General features: G+C 38.7%; 2 protein-coding genes across 2 annotated transcripts; one reads left to right on the plus strand and one right to left on the minus strand.

The window, feature by feature from the left end:
- Nucleotides 1–1599: 1599 nt before the first annotated feature.
- Nucleotides 1600–4334, minus strand: LOC104426620 (auxin-induced protein AUX28). The gene is made up of 5 exons (XM_010039737.3): nt 3894–4334; nt 3064–3284; nt 2357–2492; nt 2166–2227; nt 1600–1952 (listed from the first exon to the last, which is right to left on the minus strand). Exons 1-5 carry the CDS (start codon nt 4277–4279, stop codon nt 1915–1917), a joined length of 843 nt encoding a protein of 280 aa, XP_010038039.1. The 5' UTR covers nt 4280–4334; the 3' UTR covers nt 1600–1914.
- Nucleotides 4335–15611: 11277 nt separating this feature from the next.
- On the plus strand, nt 15612–17160 carry LOC104426621 (auxin-responsive protein IAA1). Its single transcript, XM_010039740.3, has 4 exons — nt 15612–16121; nt 16262–16470; nt 16585–16672; nt 16795–17160. The coding sequence occupies exons 1-4, from the start codon at nt 15907–15909 to the stop codon at nt 16850–16852; spliced, it is 570 nt and encodes a 189-aa protein (XP_010038042.1). The 5' UTR covers nt 15612–15906; the 3' UTR covers nt 16853–17160.
- Nucleotides 17161–19782: the final 2622 nt, after the last annotated feature.

Raw genomic sequence — 19782 nt, forward strand, 5'->3', positions numbered from 1 at the left:
TTCAATAAATTAATTTCGTAAATTCAATGTTAAGGCTAGGTAGTAGTTTTGCGTTGTGGTTCTGGATGATTATTATGATCTTAACAAGTACTTAAAAAAGACACGGTGCGTTTAGATTTTCTTCTAATATATGCCAGGTTTGGTGATCCGGATTTTTAAGATCGGATAGAATATGACGAGAAATCATCTAGGACGATTAGGACCATCATTGAAGACCGAAAATAACGGAAATGGTTGAGCGATTTTGGTCACGTAGAGAGAGAGAGAGAGAGAGAGAGAGAGAGAGGTCATTAAGAACGGTGACCACCCTCTGATGGTTGGATTCTTCTTCTATTTCTCTCCTTCGCTATTATGGACATTCGTAATTTGAAGTGCTTTTTTAGCTACTTTTATTTTCCCCTATATATAAAGAGGAAATCTTATCCAAACCCCTCGGTTGACATTATTCACTTCTTGCTTAACCCTACAAATGACAAACGCCAAGTGAGGGTGAGTTTGTTTTATTGATAAATTCATGTTAAAAGAAAAATGCTTTCCATAAAAATTATTTTTAAGGAAAGTGATTACTTTTCATTTAATTGGCGGTACACTTAAAAGCACATTAAACTCTATGATAGAAGGTGAAGAAGCTATCGAACATTTGTTATAAGGGACTTGTTAGCTTGGGAAAATTTCCTTTATCTAAGGAATTCATTTTCCTAACTACGCATTTTCCACGAATCAAACGCATGAAGGTCCGAAAAATAATTTGGAAAAAACACTTTAAGTGGAACAAAGGCACCCTAAAATACAAATTATCTAATCCCAAATTGAAATGTAAACCATCCAAACCTCACTAATATATATTCTTACCCATCTCATTTCAAGATATCAACACTTTAGTGCATTTTTTTGGGGCCACTTTCAAGAGCATAAATTTGTTTTGACTCCAATAATTATCCTGTGTGTGTTGATAGGAAAACTACCACATCTAATAGGGATTAATTATGCACTCAAAGAATCCCAAATACCCTGCTGATATCTTAAAAAATATATTTATCTACAGTTCCACTTTCCATCATCCGTTCTTTTCCCAGCTGCGTCAATACTATAGTACCTCTAGGGGGGAGAGACAGGCAAGTGCAACTCAATAATTAAGATCATGTGGAAGGCAAGCAATATAATATGGGAATCGTCAGCTACCATCCTAGCCATTTATGGCTCTCTACCCTTGATGTCTTCATAACAAGGGACCATCGGTCCGTATTCATTGGTCAAATTTGTGATAATGTTCATTCACCAACTCTCTCATTGGCACATAGAAATCGATATTCCCCCTCTGCATTTCCAAAGTTTTTTTTTTCCCTGGTTTTGGACTAAAGTATGACTATAAATATTCCCAAAGAAGAATTATAAATCTTGAGAGCCAAAAGAGAAAAAAAAAAATTGAGCAAGAGTAAATGCTCCAATAAAAGAGCACATGCTCATGTTCCCTCCTCCAACATGCCATCAAACATGTCCCTAGCTTTGTGCCGTCCACAAATAATTTCCATCCCGCAAATCCAATTTATTTAAACCCAACATCGAATAAAGAAAAAAATTAATGGGCAAAAGAGGAAATGATGGGAAACAAAGCACACTAGCTACAACGAAGCACCGTACATGTTATTGCTAGGCTAGAGCCACACAACATTGGTTAACACTAAGACAAAGCAAAGATAAAACCGAGTCTTTGGACATACGAAAGAGTCATAAAGTTTACGGGGTTCATATTTGATCAAATTCATAGACATATATCTCAAACTTCAACGTAATCACAGGACAACATGATACAAAAAATAAAACACATCGAAATCACCACCTGCTCAATCCATCTGTGCTGTCTTTCAACCACCAGATCAAAGAAGCAGGCTGCGTGTGATCCACACACTTCTTTTAGCTTCTGCTCTTGCATTTTTCCATGGCTCTTGGAGCTGAATAATGCAGGAAAAAAAACCCATAGAAAAAGTTTAAACCAAATAAATTGGAGAAATTAACATGAAGAGACAACAAAAAAATGGTGCCTAAATTAGTCAAAATGAACGTGTGGTCGTGTGTTATGAAAAGACACTACTTATCCCTTCCATCTTAATTCTTAGAATTAGATGCTCTACAGCCTATTTATAAGTTGATAGGTATATACTAACCGAGCCCAACTGCCTCGGTTCCTTTCATTATCCGAAGGCGCTTGCATGATTCAACAAACATCCTGTAAAAGCCAAATGAAAAAGATGGGTTTGTGAGTTCTTTGCATTTTTCTTTTGGATATGAAATTACTTTCTTTTTTTTCCTCAAAAGAACAGCGAAAATAGAATTTAAAAAATGGGAAAATGCTTACTCCCAGGGAACGTCACCAACGAGCATCCAGTCACCATCTTTATCCTCATAGGTGGGAACGTAGTCAGAGCCATTCAGAAGATCCCTGAGCTTGCTCTCGCTCATAAAATCCTTCACTCCTTGGGATTCGCATCTTCCTTCAAACCAACCCATGAAAACACCACTCCCGATATTAAAGCCTTGGATCTCACGTTTAGCACTCGCATCGACATGAACATGAACATTTATACACTAATTACAGCAGGAATTTTATATGGGTGCTCAAAGATACTTTGTCGATGTGCGTCTGCTGCAGCTATTGAAATTAAATCCATGAATGTCGATCTTGATGAAATAAATATAAAACTATTCCGGTTTAGGATCCTCTTTTCAGATCATCAATCGGATACTGGCATGCATGCGAGTTCTATTACCCCATCTATCAGGCAAGCAGATTCGTACTGGTATTAAAATCGGAATAAAACATTTGAAGAATGCTAAAAAAAAGTGAAGTGAGGTTGTTTCGAAATTATGTAGCTAATGTACTTTTATGTCTTTTTTTTTTCTTTTTTTTTGGGTTACAAGTGAGATTCTGTGCTAGCTTTTTGCTAAATTTTTGTTTAGGGCATTGAAGAATTATAGGTTTGTTTTTCTCAAAGCAAATGAGTAAGAAGAAACCCTTTTGAAAATGAATGTAATAATGAGATTTATTTGAGGTTAATCAAGTACCAATGGTGAAGGAGCTGAGCATCTTGCACAAGGCCTCAGACAGCTCTTGGTAGCTCTTGTACATCTTCAGGTCCACCTTACGCAGGTACGGTGCGCCGTCCATGCTCACCTTCACGAAGGAGGCGGCGCCACCGCTGCTCATGTCCTCGGTGCTGCTCTTCTGCGCTGCCACCATGTTCTTGCGGAAAGATCGCACTGGTGGCCAACCCACCACTTGGGCCCTTAAAAGAGTGCGTGCACATGGTTTTATTGTTACAAATGGATTTTCATCACAAGAAACAGTAAAATGAAATCCATAACTTGCTTGCTCTTTTTTTCTGGAGCACTGTGTGATGTCAATCAGGATGTGTATATGATTGTGCAAGAAGATAGACATGGCCTCACTCATCTACAGTTTTGACGTAATAAGACAGATTTTTCAACAAATTTTAGCAGTCTAGCGCTTCAATCATTTAAACAAGAGGAACAAATAATTACTAAATCATCTGTATTTTATGCTTTTCAAATTTTACTATATGCTTAGCTGCTGATTGAGAGACCAAATTTTGATCAAGATGCGAGATCTATTACCTCAAACTCTTTTATTACATCTCCAACCCCAGAAACTGAGAAATCCATTATAAGCACTTGCAAACCTCCCCCAAAAATTGAGAAAAAGAAGAAAGAAAAGAACAAGCAACACTGAGAGAAGTAAAGAAAAGCAGGAGCAAATCAAAGGGAAAGGAGAGACCGACACCCTTGAAAAGCCTCAAACACCGAAGGCAAAGAAAGAAAGAGAATGAAATCATGGTACGTAAAGTAGATAATTTAATTTTAAGGAAATTACTGACTTAGCTGGAGGCTTGACAGGAATATCAGAAGTGGGACAAGGCAACAGGTTCCTCTTGTCGAGCCTGCCGGGCAACGAGTTGGTCTGGTCATTTGGATCAGAGCCTGATGATGGTGGTGGTGAACCGGAAGAAGAAGAAGAAGAAGAGAGATTGAGGTTGAGCTTCAAGTCCACCTCAGTCTCCGCATAACCTCTCTTCCTCGCCCCCACCACCACTTGGAGGTCTGGTGCTTGATCAGATCCGGATCCTCCATTGTTGCCACCAGGCAACCCTAGCCTCAGCTCTGTCTCTCTCTCCTCTGCTTCTGCATCTTCATGCTTCTTCTTCTGATCCCTCTCTTCACTCTGCATCAGCTTCCCACCCATCTTCAGTCCCACTTCCATCATTTTTCCTCTCTCTCTTGCTTTCTCTCTCTATGTGGTGCTTATATGGGTGCAGTTTCCTGGTGTTTCTTTTTTTATTGGTTGGTGTGCATGGTACCATGTGGACCGATAATAATCTGAATCATTATTATGTAGGTGTTAAGTAGACCCATCAAAACGGGCCATAAATCCATTTCTTAATCCGTACTTGATAGACAATACTATATATACATTAATTATGTTCAGTAAATATGTTATAAATCAATTTAGAATTGTAAGACTTAAAATAATATAGATATTAAATGATTTACAACTTATTTAGACCAAAATCATCTTTATGATTCTTTCGATCACACACCCACTTATTTCGTACTCTCACCTTAGTTTGAGTATGAATTTTCATGAATCGGATTACTTATAAAAATATTTTAACAATATGGGTCAAGTCGAATATAAGTTGAGTCTAGGTTAAATGAAATATGAGTCACAAAATTTGATTGCATGAAAATGAATAAAAACTTATAAATTGGTCAATTTGGGTTTGATCATTTTCAACCAGACCCACCAATTTGACAAGTCTAGTCTTGAAGTTTACATGATCGATAGTCCAAATGAGTTTGGTCCATTTGATTTAAAGATCATACAATATTTTTTTTTTTTTTTGTTAATGGGCTTCTACTAGTGTACTTAAATGTTTTTCTATAACTCAAAGGCGTGAGTACAAAATGACTCGTGGAACGGTGAACACCCTATAAATTTTATGAACCGGTTAAGTCCTAGACCTATAATCTATTATGATGATCCCGATCTAGAATTTGCATATAGTTAATAGGATTGGAATGATTGACCTCTAGCTCCCAAGCTAAAATATCTTAATATCCTGTTATTGAATGTCGATGTTGAATACGACCAACTTGTCCAAAGGGTCATGGTTTGCCATATTGCTTAGTATATTGATTTAGTAAAAGAGTCTCAATATATTTGAAATTACTAAATGAGTGTAGTAGAGTGTTAATTGTAATGAATCATTTGGTTGCAATTTTATTAAATTACGGGATCATAATTCAACTTTACAAGAGAAGAATTTTATCTTTAAAAATGCTATAAAAAAAACTAATTATTTCTACAATTAAAGTTCAAACAGCGAACTTTTTTTTTTTTTTTTTATAAGAAAGACTGTGCCAGATGGCACCAAAGGTTGGCCTCCAACATCATGCCCCCTTCACTTACAACGCTAATAATTGCAAGTTTCGAACTCTCGACTTCGGCGATGAAGGAGAAACTCTCAACCAACACAGCTATCAACGCTTGGGTATTCAAACAGCGAACTTCATACCTACTTTAGTAAGGAAAAGGTCATTGCACGAACAATGAATGCTAATTAAATGTATCCACAAGGAAATTGCCCGTGGCATTTGTCGTGTCACTATTGATCTAACTTTAGGATAATTATAAAAAAAAAAAATCATCAAAATTACATTTCGTATCAAAAGCCATCATCACGTTTAAAAAATGGGTTCCCCTTGTCCCAAAACCCCTCTCTCTCTCTCTCTGCTCGTGGCACACGACCATGAGAGATCGAGCTGGCACAAGTCATGAACTCAAACTTGATGAGCTAGCAAGGCTCCGGCGAACCTGCCCAACTCCGTCAAAGAGCTTCCGACGGCCGTGTGATCTCCGTCACAAAGCTCTCACGTCTCCCATGGCTGCCATGGGAGACCAGGCCCCAATTGGATCCAAATTGTGTCGCGCCAACCTCGATCTAGACTAGACTTGAGATGACAAAGGTAGGGAATGGGTAAGAGAGAGATATGCAATTTATGGTTTGTGGGTGCTTTGTTTTTTTTAGGGAGAAGAGGGGGTGAATATAGTAATTTCCATAAATAAGCGAGGTTGTGAAAATGTAAGTTGATAAGAAAGTTAAAAAAAAAAAATCACTAGCTAAATTGTATAGGTTTAAAAGTAAGGACGACATTTGATATCGGATTCAATTCTTCCATTTTTTTTTTTTTTTTTTGTAAATTATTGCTTTGATTTTTTTGCTAGGGGCCAAACTTAACGGGAACTCAAAAATGGGGACTAGGATGTTGAGGCTTGGCCATTAGTAGCATTAACACGTGGGAGGTCTTGTTGGCTTCCTATGATTGACATTGGAAATTTTTTAACTACTTTTGAAAAAACACACCAAATTCTCTCTATGTAGGTATCTACCTTTACACTTTCAACTATTACACATTATCCCCTGAACTTTTATTTTATTACAATTTCTAATCCTTCATTATATTTTCCATTAGCACGTTCGATATACATGACTTCTAGGATGTAAAAGTGTATTTTCATCGTAATTTTTTCAAATAGAACTCTCTTTTTCCCATGGTCTTATTTAACAAATAAATAAAATGGAGAAAAATAAGTTAATTGAAATATCAATATCAGAAATTAAATTATCAATAATAATATATTTGATGAATACATTAATCGAACTAATAAGATATGTAAGAAAAGGAAACACAATTAGGTAAAATTAAGAAAAAGGCCCAATAACAAAAAGGTCAAATTACAAAAATCGGATGTGTAATATGTACCTATAGATGGTTAATTATGCCAAAAAAGAATAAGAAAAGATTGACCTATAAAAAAAGATTTACAAAATTGTCACCTTAGATGTTAGTTAATCATTTTCTTTTATGAGTTGAGAACATTATGTTTTTCTATAATTCTTTTATATATTTTAATCAATCATTCCTTTCGTACGTTAATTAACCTTCAAATTTATATAATGGGCAAGCAATTTTTGTCATTTGAGGTCATTTCCTTTTTATCTTTAATTTTTTCATTCTTTTCTTAAAAAATCTGATTCAGTACTGTTAAAATGGCTACATCTTTATTAAATTTTTATTATTTTTCTTTTTTAATAGTATCATTGATATTTATTATTTATACTATTAGTATTTTAAATTACTTATTTTTCTTGCATTTCTTTATTTTTTATTTTTCATATTCTAATGCACATAAGGTAAAAGAGAGATTTCCTCTGACAAATGAGATAAAAATATACTTCTTACCTTTTAATTTACATTACATATGCTAATAGAAAAAATAACAGTGAATTAACAGCCATAATAAAATAAAAGTTTATGGGGTGATATATAATAGTTGAAGATTAGGGAACAAAACGTCCTCCTCCCAAAAGTTCAAGGGGGTTTTATATAATTTCACCTTTTTTGGTCCTTTCAGCAAAAACTTTCTAGTTATTACCACTAATTTTTAAAAGTAGAATTAGCGAGATTCAACCTGCTCAAACACTTTAACCAGATGGGCCATTCCATAGTTCTTTTTCCCCCTTTTAAAAAGGTTACTTTTAAATCACATCATATATATCAAACAAGTCTTCTATTTTTAAACCAACATCGAGAGAAAAACAATGACGATAATCGTGACTCAATCCTATCTCTTGGCAATCTTTTCACCAAGCGCACACTCTTTTTCTTTTTTTCTTTTTGCCATCAATTTCCATATACTTTTTTTTTTCAACCGAATTTTCCATGTACTTTATATTAGCTAATTTAAGTTAGAAATATATGGAGTAGATGATAGTCCTCCAAAATGTCATTCTAGTACTTAACTCTCTCTCTCTCTCTCTCATTTTTATTTCAATTTAAGATGCATAAAATTCATGATATCAAAGTAATGATAATAAGGAGGTTTTGTAAATGGCCATTGTCATATCAAAATATCAGGGATTTTTATTTTTCCGCAGGCTAATGTGATGTATTCAAGCTAAAATCGCTAGAAAACCCAAGGATAACACTGTGGCCGCTGCCATGGAGGGCTTGTGGGAGAGGGAGGTCAGGGTATGAAGGAAGAATGTGAAGTTGCTAGTAGCAAAGCTTGACCAATTGGTGAAAATGTCGGTGAAATAGTTCGTCAGAGATTACAACTCAAAGGAAGTGTGCACAACACAACTACCGTTTTGTGAAATGACCCGTGCGAACTCTACTTTCAGGTGCATTTCACATCCACTGGCGAGAATGTGGCTGGTCAAGAAGATGAATGGTGATTTTGAAAAGAAAAAATCGGAAAATTTTAAAAAGTTGGGAAACGACGTCGTTTTGATTCTTTCTTCCACGTTAGCCATCGGCTGTGCTACATAGTCATGTGATGTAAGACGATCAGCATTGATTGGATCGTTACATCAGGGAATTTCGACGAAAATTGATCAGATAGATTACATTGAAAAATCGTTAAAAGATTTATAACTACATTAATTATATTGGATAATTTATAACTAAATCAACAGCCCCATAGTAAGTTGAGGGCTTTTTGAACAATTTTCTCATGGAATGTCGGCCACAAATAACTTGAGAAAATAATAGAAAAGATAACTTATGATATCAAAAAGATATTATCATCAATTCCAAGTCTCCCACTCACACACTCTCAGCAACATCCATCAAGCACCACCCCCTCGGCCTCAATTGTTCCTCATTGCAGGACACGAATTGCGACCTAATTTCGACAAGTGGCTCCAAGCTAAAGAGTGGTCAATTTGATTAAATTCTTCCAATTCACGAATTAATTCCTCGTATTCAATGTTCATATGGTCCATGATGGGAACAATCGATCAGCACAAATGCTCATGTGTATATGTGCATATCCCATGGCAGCTAATCATAGGCTATGTGCCTAACCTAACTTCTCATCCCTTTCATTTAATTTAGGGTTTGACCACTCGCTGATTTCGAGCCAAAGAATTTTTGCAGTCATGTTACGCTGTCTCAAAGCAACTGTCGAATCAATAATTTTCCCCAGAGTCAATAATTTGAGTTTTGTGGTCCATGTGACAGTCCATCTTATTTTATTTGCATTAATTTAGAGGCTATATATATATAAATTTAAAAAATGTTTTCCAAGTATAAAGCTGCTGATTCTTGATGGGAAGAAGTAAAGATTATTGAGAAGCAAGCTAATTAGAAAGGTTTCCTAGCATATATATAAAAAAAATCAACTTGAAATTTTCCGCATTTAATCCCTAATACTTTCGATTCAAAAGATTATTTTCTAAAACAATATGAATGAGAGATTGAACTTATACATACGCTCGGCTAATGTCATCATTAATCAATTCATCGGAGTATATATACACACATAAATTCTTCACAATTTGGATTTATGTTACTAAAATGGATGAAATCTTTTAGGTATTATGTTTTCATTCATTTATTACATTTGCATGCTCATTTTCTAGTATGTGTAAGAGCCAATGATTTTGCAAATAAAATTACGTTTAAGAAAAAAAGTTCATCGGGAAAGCATTATGCGTTGTGTGGGGATCTCGCTTTTGTCATGAATCCGAGTCCAATGAATCAAGTGAAAATAGTCGTATGTGAAGCTCAGATGAGATCTGTAATATCAACGGCCATGATTCAGTTGCGTAGCATAAATGATTTTCGATAAGATGGGTTCGCCTTTCAATGAGAAAAAAGCAATTGAAATGTGCATCCATTTGGGCGACAAATGAAGAATTTTCTAAATAGTATTATAAAAATGATTACTTATATCATTTACAAAAGATGAAATAATAAAAAAATATTTTCTTCGTTCATGAAAATATTTCGATATAAATCGTTGTTGATGATGAAAATATTTTTCATTGAAAATGTTCCATGGAAAATATTTTCATAATATCTCTTGGATTAGCTAGTTAATGAAAAATGTTCTTATTATTAATAATAATTCATATTTGAGTGTATTTATGGACGACGAATTTTATTTGTATTTATTTATTTTTTATAAGCGGAACTGATTGAAAGAAAAATAATAATAAAAAAGAAGGGAAAAGTAGGGGAAAATGCGCGTGGGAACCACGGGTGGGCAATAGCACGTGGCGAGATTCACTCGATCGGGGCTTGCGCGAGAGGAGGGGGGTGGGGCCCACATGTGAACTGGTGGTCCTATTGGCCACATTGCCCGTGTCCCATGTGCGCCGTTGCAGACCGTCCCACTTTCTCTTTTTCCCTCTCTTATTTTCTTACTCAAAATACCCAAAATACCTATTTTTATGCCGCCACAATTATATGAAAAATACAATTCTCGAGATTTTTGCTCTTCCCATTTACGTGTATAGTTTTTATTTACTGTAACCATAAATTTACTTCTCCAAACAGTATTTATACATTTTTTTTTTTTTTTTTGGCTTCTTGCATTAGCAATGTAATTGTTACATAAAATGTTCTACTTGATTGAATTTCAAGGAAATTATCCGAATAGTCTTAAATCTATTGTACGGCAGCTAATTCAATGCTAAACTTATCAATTTGATCAATTTAATTCCAAATTTTTTTAATGATTTGTCCAATGTAATTCTTTTGGCCGAACATCGCTGATAATTACTCATCATTGGCCATCCATATAAGACGCTAGAGTTCACGTCAACGATTCCCAACCAAAATTGATTTGAAAAACTACATTGACGAATTATCAAAAGGTTTAAGACTAAATTAATAAAATTAAAATATTTAGAATTGAATTGGATTCAACACTGTTTAGATCTCATCAAAATTCACATCCCACTTTTATCTAATTTTTTAATTCTCATATTTATTTCGTCCATAATTCAAGAGAATCTCTGTGTCTCCTTGTTGACCCCCATCTATCATGATCTCCTAACTATAATAAATGACCATAAGATTAAGTAATGCGATATTATGCAATAAAATGTTTCGCTAATGTAATTAATTATTTTCTTTTTCCTCTTCTTTTCCCTTTTTTTTCTCTGGGTGAAAAATAATGATGCAATGATTATCCATCAAATGAGGCACGTTACTTTATTCACTGGGTCGGTGATCATTACTTAAAGATATATCCAACGACGCAAATCATTAAGAAAAAGGGAGGAGGAGAAGAATCATTGTAAAGGGTCAGTTTGTTCCAAGTGGGTTCTGGCATTATAGCCCCCTCCTAAAAGAAGTCGGTCAAACTCAAAAGGGGAACTTGATGTTCTAGAACCTCTACAAACTAATCTAAAAGTCAATAAGTTATTGGATAAATAAGTAATTTAAAATTCAAATCTTCTAATTTTCTCCAAGTATCTAAATATGGATTTGGCCTAAGTTCAAAGGGCCAATAGGATTATTAAGAGAAGGTAAATGAGGATGTTATCGGCTCAACCAAAAGCAACAATATTGATTGAGGTGTGGCTAATATTTAAATATTCTAACAAGATGACGGGTGATGTTGATTGTGATCAATAGATAAGGTAGAGGAGCTTATGTGTGATGGTGATAACTCATTTTCATGATGTCGACTTGGCAATCACATATTTTGGAATCTTGCTCAATACGATTAAGTAATGTGATCGGTAGTGTTATACTACATTTGCCAGTAGTAAACCATACATTGTACGATGTGAACTTCTTCAGTTGTGTAAAATTGGTATGTGGATTTTTCTATAAACTATTCGTTAAGTTTTATCCCACTTCATATAAATCTTCTTTGTTTGAACAAAATTATAAAGATGGAATTCTCAATTCATGTTATATATCAATATAGAATATAGAGACTTGAACATTTAGAAAATTTCTAATTGCCTTTGTTATATGTTGTAAGGTAATTTTATATATAATTAGCAATATCATTATAATATTGAGAGAGATTAATAAAATCTTTCAAGGAGCTAAGTACTTTATAGGTAAAGTTACGAAGAGAATTGTTAAATTTTCAGTAGTTGCTAAGTTACATTGTTAGAACTTATTAATAAGCATCCTAAATTTACAATTTGCAGTTGCACTCTAAGAAATTTAGGGGGAAAAAAAGAGACCTATACTTGTGCATCCATCCTGAAACATGAGGATGTGAATTACGAGCATTTGAAGCTCCAAGGTGCAAAATGCGGGTTTTCGAAACATTGAGTTCTTTTGTATGGAACTTCAAAAATAAGCACTAAAATGTAACGAGATGAAAGAGTCGGGTCGAATTTGTAAAATTTCCCAATCATTCTCGTGATTATTAAAATGAGCTTGGATCTCTACCAATGATGGGTTGCATATGGATCCATCAAATTTTACCCGGCCGTCCAAATTCATTTTAGTACATACATATGAAGTCAACTTGAGTGACATGTCGAGCACTTGCTCATCATGGTCTTCGTCGTGATCATGGATGCTCATCATGGTCTTCGTCGTGATCATGGACACTGTCCTTAGACAAGAAAACGAGGACCAAAGTGGGGATGATAATGGGGGGGAAATGCTCTTGTGGTCTTGGCCTCTTTCTTGCCCAAACTACCTTCGTGCTAACTAAGCCAGAACAAGGCCAACATATATTGTCACGCTCACATTGAACACCTCACACGTGTACCCAGCTCCGGCGCCTGATCCCGGCTCCACCATCCTCTCTCTCTCTCTCTCTCTCTCTCTCTGGCGACTTGTGATTGACTCGAACCAGGGTTGACGACCAACCACATGTGACCTATTCGAGGCTGCCTTAAGATCGGTGACCTCACAGACGAGGTTGCAACCTTAGATCGGCGGTCCAATCTTAGAGCGGTGCTAGAAGGGAGGTAGCAGTAGCTGGCGATGCAAAGGTGGCCGAGACTTTTCACAAAATATCAAAGCGAAAGATGATGCCTACAAGTCTCTCCAAGTTCGATTCCCTAGTTTGGCCACCCACCGGGGATTCGACTCGTATATCATCCGATCCTCGTAGGTTACTTCGCGAAATCAGTCATCAAGCGTCGAAACGAAAAGGGATCATCTTCGAACCGGTCGTCCAGCAAAATCCAGTGCATGCCGAAACATGATTAGGTAGAGTGGATTGGCCAGTCGACAGAGACCGACATTATACGAAGGCTATGAACTGTTGGTGTGATAGAATCTCTCCCACGTTCCTCCGTAGCGCAAGCTGATCCCCACGTAGTTGCGGGGGGGAGACAAAGGCTAGTAGGGACCCTACATGTCATCGCTTCATCTGTACAAGAAAAGCGTGGGTGACTGCCATAAGCGTGTGCTGTGTTCGGCAAAAGAAAGATTTTGGTCTTTTGTGGAGCGACGGTGCCTTGCCCTTCGATCTGTCCAATCCCTCGTTCCTTCTTTCATTCTCTAGAATGCAAGGAGGGCGAGGGTGCTGGTGTGGGCGAGTGCGTTGAGTTGGATCGTGGCACCTTTTGGTGGGCACAAGAGCATGGGATTCCAAAACTTGTGCTGGTTCATTGGGACCTTCGAAGGGGCCGTGGCACTTGCAAAAATGAGGAGATGCTTTGTTGGCGGAGAATTCGATTCTTGAATATGAAAAAAAAACAGAAAAGAGAAGAGAATAGTTCAAAAGCAAGAGGGAAAAATTACATAAAACTGACCACGTGCATGTGCTCTGCTTCAGAAGAGGAGGAAAGCTTTGATCGGATTATTCATTCGAGCGCCTGTAACTTTTCGTTTTCAATCAAGTACCCAAGTTTTCCAATAAGTAGCTCGATGTGTGGATCCTGATATGTCGACCGCCATGTCACTTTTTTCTTTTATGAGCTAGACCGCAAACTTAGAGGACAATATAGTAACTTTCCAACTGTTGATATCTAGCTAGACTTCGCTATAATAACACTTATTAAGCACACCTTGCAAGAGAGTTGAATGCATCATATAAAAGGTTTTCAATGGGTCTGAAAAGTGGTTTTTCCTCATGAGGTTGCTTAGACTCGTTGATAAAAACCCTTTCTTGTCATCTCACAGAAATCAAGTGAATTCATTTTGTTCCGATACCGTTATAATTACATTATAATGAGAAGGGATTCGGCATGAAGAGACATCAGTCTTGCCAAATGGTGAATTGAATTAATTACTGCAATTGCTAGGGATGCAACAGGTATGAATCGAAGATCAGGAAGACCAAAGTAAGAAGGCCAAAGCAATGTCGACAAATGCCAAAAGCTATGTCGACGGTTTGATTCCACGAGCATGTGGGGGGAGAAAGTCGTCATTCTTACTCTTTCACAATTGAGATGGAGAGCTCTTTCCGGTCACTCCAAAGCATAGGCTATTAAAGCATTCAACATCACTTATTTACAAGATTTATCTGCTCTTTATGTATATGTGGTATCTCTCTATTAATAAGTTTAAACTTTTTTATCATAACCTATCAATACATACAATTTGTTAGCTACTTAAATCAAAGTTTTCAATTAGAATAAATAACTTCTTTAGCAATTCATATAGATTATGTATAATCTTAATTTTCTTTTTGCTTTTTATATGATGATATTGTTGTTAATGTCGTGGCAACTGAGCCCATAACGACGCTTACTATGACTTTTCCTAATGTTGATTCCACCAAATATTTCTAGGATGTGATAATTTTCTTGACATATTCACATTTTCACACTTCTCACTCACAGGAATCATTGCATGTTACCGACATAAATGAGCCTATTACATAACAATCACGAGATAATGTGAGTCACAATTTGAGACCAATCAACGTGTTTGCGACTTCAAATGTATATAATCAATGTCCTTTTACTAGTCAATATCACCAATCAAGGGATCCAAAATTTGCCCATTCAAAATGGATTTCCCATTGTGAAAGCAAAACAAGACAAAAAAAAAGAAGATAATCGTCACAAATATCTGAAAATTCTGCATCCGAATCAAGAGCAGTAAAAACCATATATAGGCACGCAGATAAAAGTAAATTAAGAAAGTCGTCATCATTGAATTTCAAATCTACCCTCTCTTTAGGTTAGTGTAGATCGATAGCATGTAGATAATAGCATTAATTATCAATAATATTATCATTGTCGTGGCTAAAAAAAGGTACTGAAGCGTTAACATTACGCCGACCGAAATATTAAACGTGCAGAGATAATTCACCCTCGCCCCTACCACGCCCACGATAATTCGTCGAACCCACATGGCCCTGCCCATCCAATCAATGGCACCCGCGTGGGCCCCGCCACCCCCACATGCCCTTGCCCCCAACGGCACCAGATCCGACGCCCCCGATCCCACTCTGCCCCCTCGAACCCCATCCCAGCCGTCCAACCGCTGGTCCACGAGTATTCAATTCCATCGGCGCTGCCTGTCCCCTCCTTGTCCCCTCCATGAACGGCACCACACCCGAACGCTGCCCCTCCATCCACCGGCAGCGCGATCTGTCACCCGTCCCCACCGCCCCGGTCCCTCCGTCCTCCGCCACGGAGGGGAAGATTCCCTTCCGCCCCCCGAAACAATAATTTTTTTCTCGCAGGACTTGGGTCAACGTGATTACGTGGCGCGTCCCGATTGGAGGGCTGGTTCGGGACGCGTCTTTCCGGGCGTCATGTGGTCGAGGGTTTCCTTGCGCACGAAGACGAGAGACAGGTAATGAATGGCCTCGAGACAGAAGGAGAGCGATGAGGTATCATTGATCATCATCAAACTAAAGCCCTTCCCTATTTATACTTTGCATAAACAGGCACACCTTGTGCATCGCTTCTTTCTCATCCACACACGAGCAGAAGAGTTTTGGAAATCTCGCTCTACGCAGGAAGGCAAAGGACTCACCGAGAAGACTCAGTCGGCGTTCGAAGTTGGAGTTCTTTCTCTTGAGCTTCATCGTCCGTAGTAGCTTTTCGAGACTCAGTTGCGTCGCGATCGAGCCTGCGATACATCGGGGAGATCGGGATGGAGGGGTCTAAGAGCAACGGGTACGGCGAGTGCGATCAGGCTAACCTGAAGGCGACCGAGCTGAGGCTAGGGCTTCCCGGGACCGAGGAGGAACCGCCGTTGAAGGTGGAGTCTCCCTCTTTCAATAGCAGAAAGAGGGCTTTAGCGGATGATGCGGAATCAGTTCTGCAAGATGGAAGAAAGAGCACCTCTGGTGTCCCTCCTCCTTCCAAGTAAGCTCTCTACACATCGTATATACGTTCAATGCTTTCAGAAAAGATAAAACTCTTCTTTCCGAAGGAAGGATTTTGGTACAATATTTGAAGCTCCGCAAGATCGGTGATAACGTTCGGTGTGCGTGGTTATCTTGCAGGGCGCCGATAGTTGGGTGGCCACCAGTCCGGTCGTACAGGAAGAACATTTATTCGTCGCCGGCAGAGGTAGCTGAGGGTGGCGCAGGGGCTGGCTACTTGAAGGTGAGCATGGACGGTGCTCCGTACCTCAGGAAGGTCGATCTCAAGACGTACAAGAGCTACCAGGAGCTCATGGAATCTTTGGAAAACATGTTCAACATCACCATCGGTAAGAACCGCATATATATTTCGACATATGTGTAGTAGACTTTTCATTTTTTAAATTTGGTCGCGATCTTGCGATATTCTAGCTAAATTTGTTTATATATGCTGTATTCCACAGGTGATTGCTCGGACAAAGGGTCTGATTATGCGCCTACCTATGAAGACAAAGATGGGGATTGGATGCTTGTTGGAGATGTTCCTTGGAAGTGAGTATTTTCTTTACGTATGATCCTACCTTTTGTTCGGTCGTTTCTTTTCTTAGGGTTTGGCATGGCTATTATTATGAGGATGACAATATTGACTTATCTTCTTTAATTTGACGATGCAGCATGTTTACGTCCACATGCAAGCGACTCAGAATCATGAGAGGTGGATCAAGAAGCTAGACATGCAAAACACGGCCATTAAAGCTTTTGTTGATTGTTTTCAAGGTCCTGTTCAGATGCCGCGAGGAGAAGACACTAAAAACCAGCTGAAACCAGAAGAGACTCGTGCAGATCCGAAGCTGCCATGCAATGTTTCCAGTCCACTTTGGGCTTTTTTTACAGATTTTTCTTTACCAAGACATGTGTACAAGCTATTGAGATTTGCAAACTATACAAAAAATAGGGTACAGACACACTGATCAAGCCAGATTCATATTGTTCAAATTTTCTTCTCAATAAAAGGAGAAAAAAGCACTTTTCTTAGACTAGAAATTTTCCCATTAGAGACGTAAGATCAAATTACGATGAATGGACCAAACATAATACGATGCACTTATGACCTATGAATATGGATTTTATCTTGCATACAGCGCCGAGTGGAGAACGCATTCCTATGCAGAACGACCTGCATCTTTTCTTGATGCGATGGTCGCCGAGAGATTGGATAGTCACTAGTTTACAGCGACCGAATCGAAGATGGAGAAGCCTCTTGCGTGAAGGACTCTACTTCCACTGGCATTGTTCGCAACGATTATTATCTATAAATAGTCGGTGTGCTATTTTTCTTCGTCGACTAAGATTTATGCAATTATCGACGACTGTCCTCACCAACATGGTTTCCCAGTGAAACTTTATATGTTTTTTCTTCCACTATGTTGGATGCAGCGCGTTCATTCTTTTACTAAGTGGCGAATGTAAGAAAAGTTCAGGGCTAAATAAAACTGATTTGAAGTTTGGAACGATGAACTGTAAGCTCAATTCAACCGTTGTGCACCTAACTAATGTATAAAATTGTTTTCATAAAATGGAACTATGATAATTGTGCCAAAGTTATTGCCAATAGCAACATTTTCAAATGTTGCACATTGAAAAGTTGATTTAGTTTGCTTTCATAAATGTTTAGTCCTTCGTTACTTTTTTCCTTTTTTTTAATTTTTTTAAATTTTTTTAATTTTTAATTTTTGCTTTTTCTCCCTTCCCTCCGCCGGAGCCGGCGGAGGGAAGCCGGCGTCCGGCGAGGGTAGCCCTCGCCGGCGTCGGGCGAGGGCCGTCCTCGCCGGACGCAGGCGAGGGCGGCCCTCGCCGCTGTCGGGCGAGGGGCTCCCTCGCAGATCTGGCGAGGAGCTCCCTCGCAGATCCGGCAAGGGGCTCCCCTCGCCGGCGTCGGGCGAGGGAGCACCTCGCCAGATCTGGCGAGGGCCGTCCTCGCCGGACGCAAGCGAGGGCGGCCCTCGCCGCTGTCGGGCAAGGGAGCCCCTCGCCCGACGCCGGGGTGCTCCCTCGCCGGCGTCGAGCGAGGGGCTCCTCGCCAGCGTCGGGCGAGGGGCTCCCTCGCAGATCTGGCGAGGGAGCCCCTCGCAGATCTGGCAAGGGGCTCCCCTCGCCGGCGTCAGGCGAGGGAGCACCTCGCTAGATCTGGCGAGGCCGCCCTCGCCCGACGTCGGCGAGGAAGCTCCCTCGCCAGATCTGCGAGGGAGCCCCTCGCCGGCGTCGGGCGAGGAGCCCCTCGCTCGACGCCGGCGAGGGAGCACCCCGGCGTCGGGCGAGGGGCTCCCTCTCTGCGAGGGAGCCCTCGCCCGACACCGGCGAGGGTCGCCCTCGCCTGCATCCGGCGAGGACGGCCCTCGCCCGACGCCGGCGAGGGCGACCCTCGCCGGACGCCAGCTTCCCTCCGCCGGAACCGGCGGAGGGAAGGGAGAAAAAGCAAAAAAAATTTTAAAAATTTTAAAAAATTTTAAAAATTTTAAAAAATTTAACAAAATTTTAAAAAATGAAAAACAGTAACGAAGGACTAAATGGACATTTATGAATAGTTCAGCGACCAAATCGGTTCGAAAGTCGCGACTAAATGGACATTTATCATCACTCAGCGATCAAATCAAGTGGCCAATCGAAAGCCGGACGAAATCAAGACACGTGGGTAAAAGTATGTGACTATTTCGCGAATTATCTTTCTATGTATGAAAAGTCATCGGCGAGTTCTTTACCAAAAAAAAAAAAGTTATTGGCGAGTTTTGTTAATTCTTCACGAAAATTAAAAATAATAATAATAATTCGATTCCTTTGTTCTATAACCCAATTTGAAGGATGTTATTGCAATTTAACAAGAGCAGTAACTCATCTAATTTTTTTTTCTTTTCCTTGCTACCTTTTGCTTTTATCCAGGTTCTATCTTTTCTTTTGCCCACGTGCATTTTCTAAATGCTGATTGGCCGTTTCCATGTTATCTTCAAGCATGAGATCACGGTATGCGGGCACTCGATTTGTGCTCTCCCAACTGCAAGTCATATCCTTTCAACCATCATGGAAACCTTTTCCTTTTCCTTTCTTCTCTCCACCTCCTCAGCCTTTAAAGCTGCGTTTGATAACCACTTTTATTCTCGAAAAAATTTCTAATAAAAGATAATTTTTTCTATTTCTAATTCTTGAACGAGTTTCTAAGCAAAAAAAATGCGTTTAACAATTGGAACCGAATAGAACAAGAATAGAAAATGCAAATTTCCATTCTCAATTTTTTTATTTAATTATAAAAATCTCAATGGAGACTTAGAACCTCTGCCAAATAGTGCTAATTCTATTCTTTAGTTCCCTGGAACCAAAAAATAAAAATAAAAATAGAAATCCGTTTTTTTATTTTTTTGTTCTTAGGAACAAATTTGTTCCCTAGAATAAATTTAGAACAGAATCAAAAAGTAAAACTAAATTGCTTCTTTATTATTAGGAATAATTTTAGAATCAAGCACAACTTTTTTTCTTTGTTCTTTTCCTCTTTTCTTCCTTTTTTCTTCCTTTTCTTCCTCCTCCCCTCCCATTGCCGGAGCCTTGTCAAGCGAGAGCGAGGTCGACCTCGCCCAAATGCGGAATAGGGCGAGGCTAACCTCACACCGGCT

The sequence above is a fragment of the Eucalyptus grandis genome, chromosome 11, assembly GCF_016545825.1.
Source record: "Eucalyptus grandis isolate ANBG69807.140 chromosome 11, ASM1654582v1, whole genome shotgun sequence".
NCBI lineage: Eukaryota > Viridiplantae > Streptophyta > Magnoliopsida > Myrtales > Myrtaceae > Eucalyptus > Eucalyptus grandis.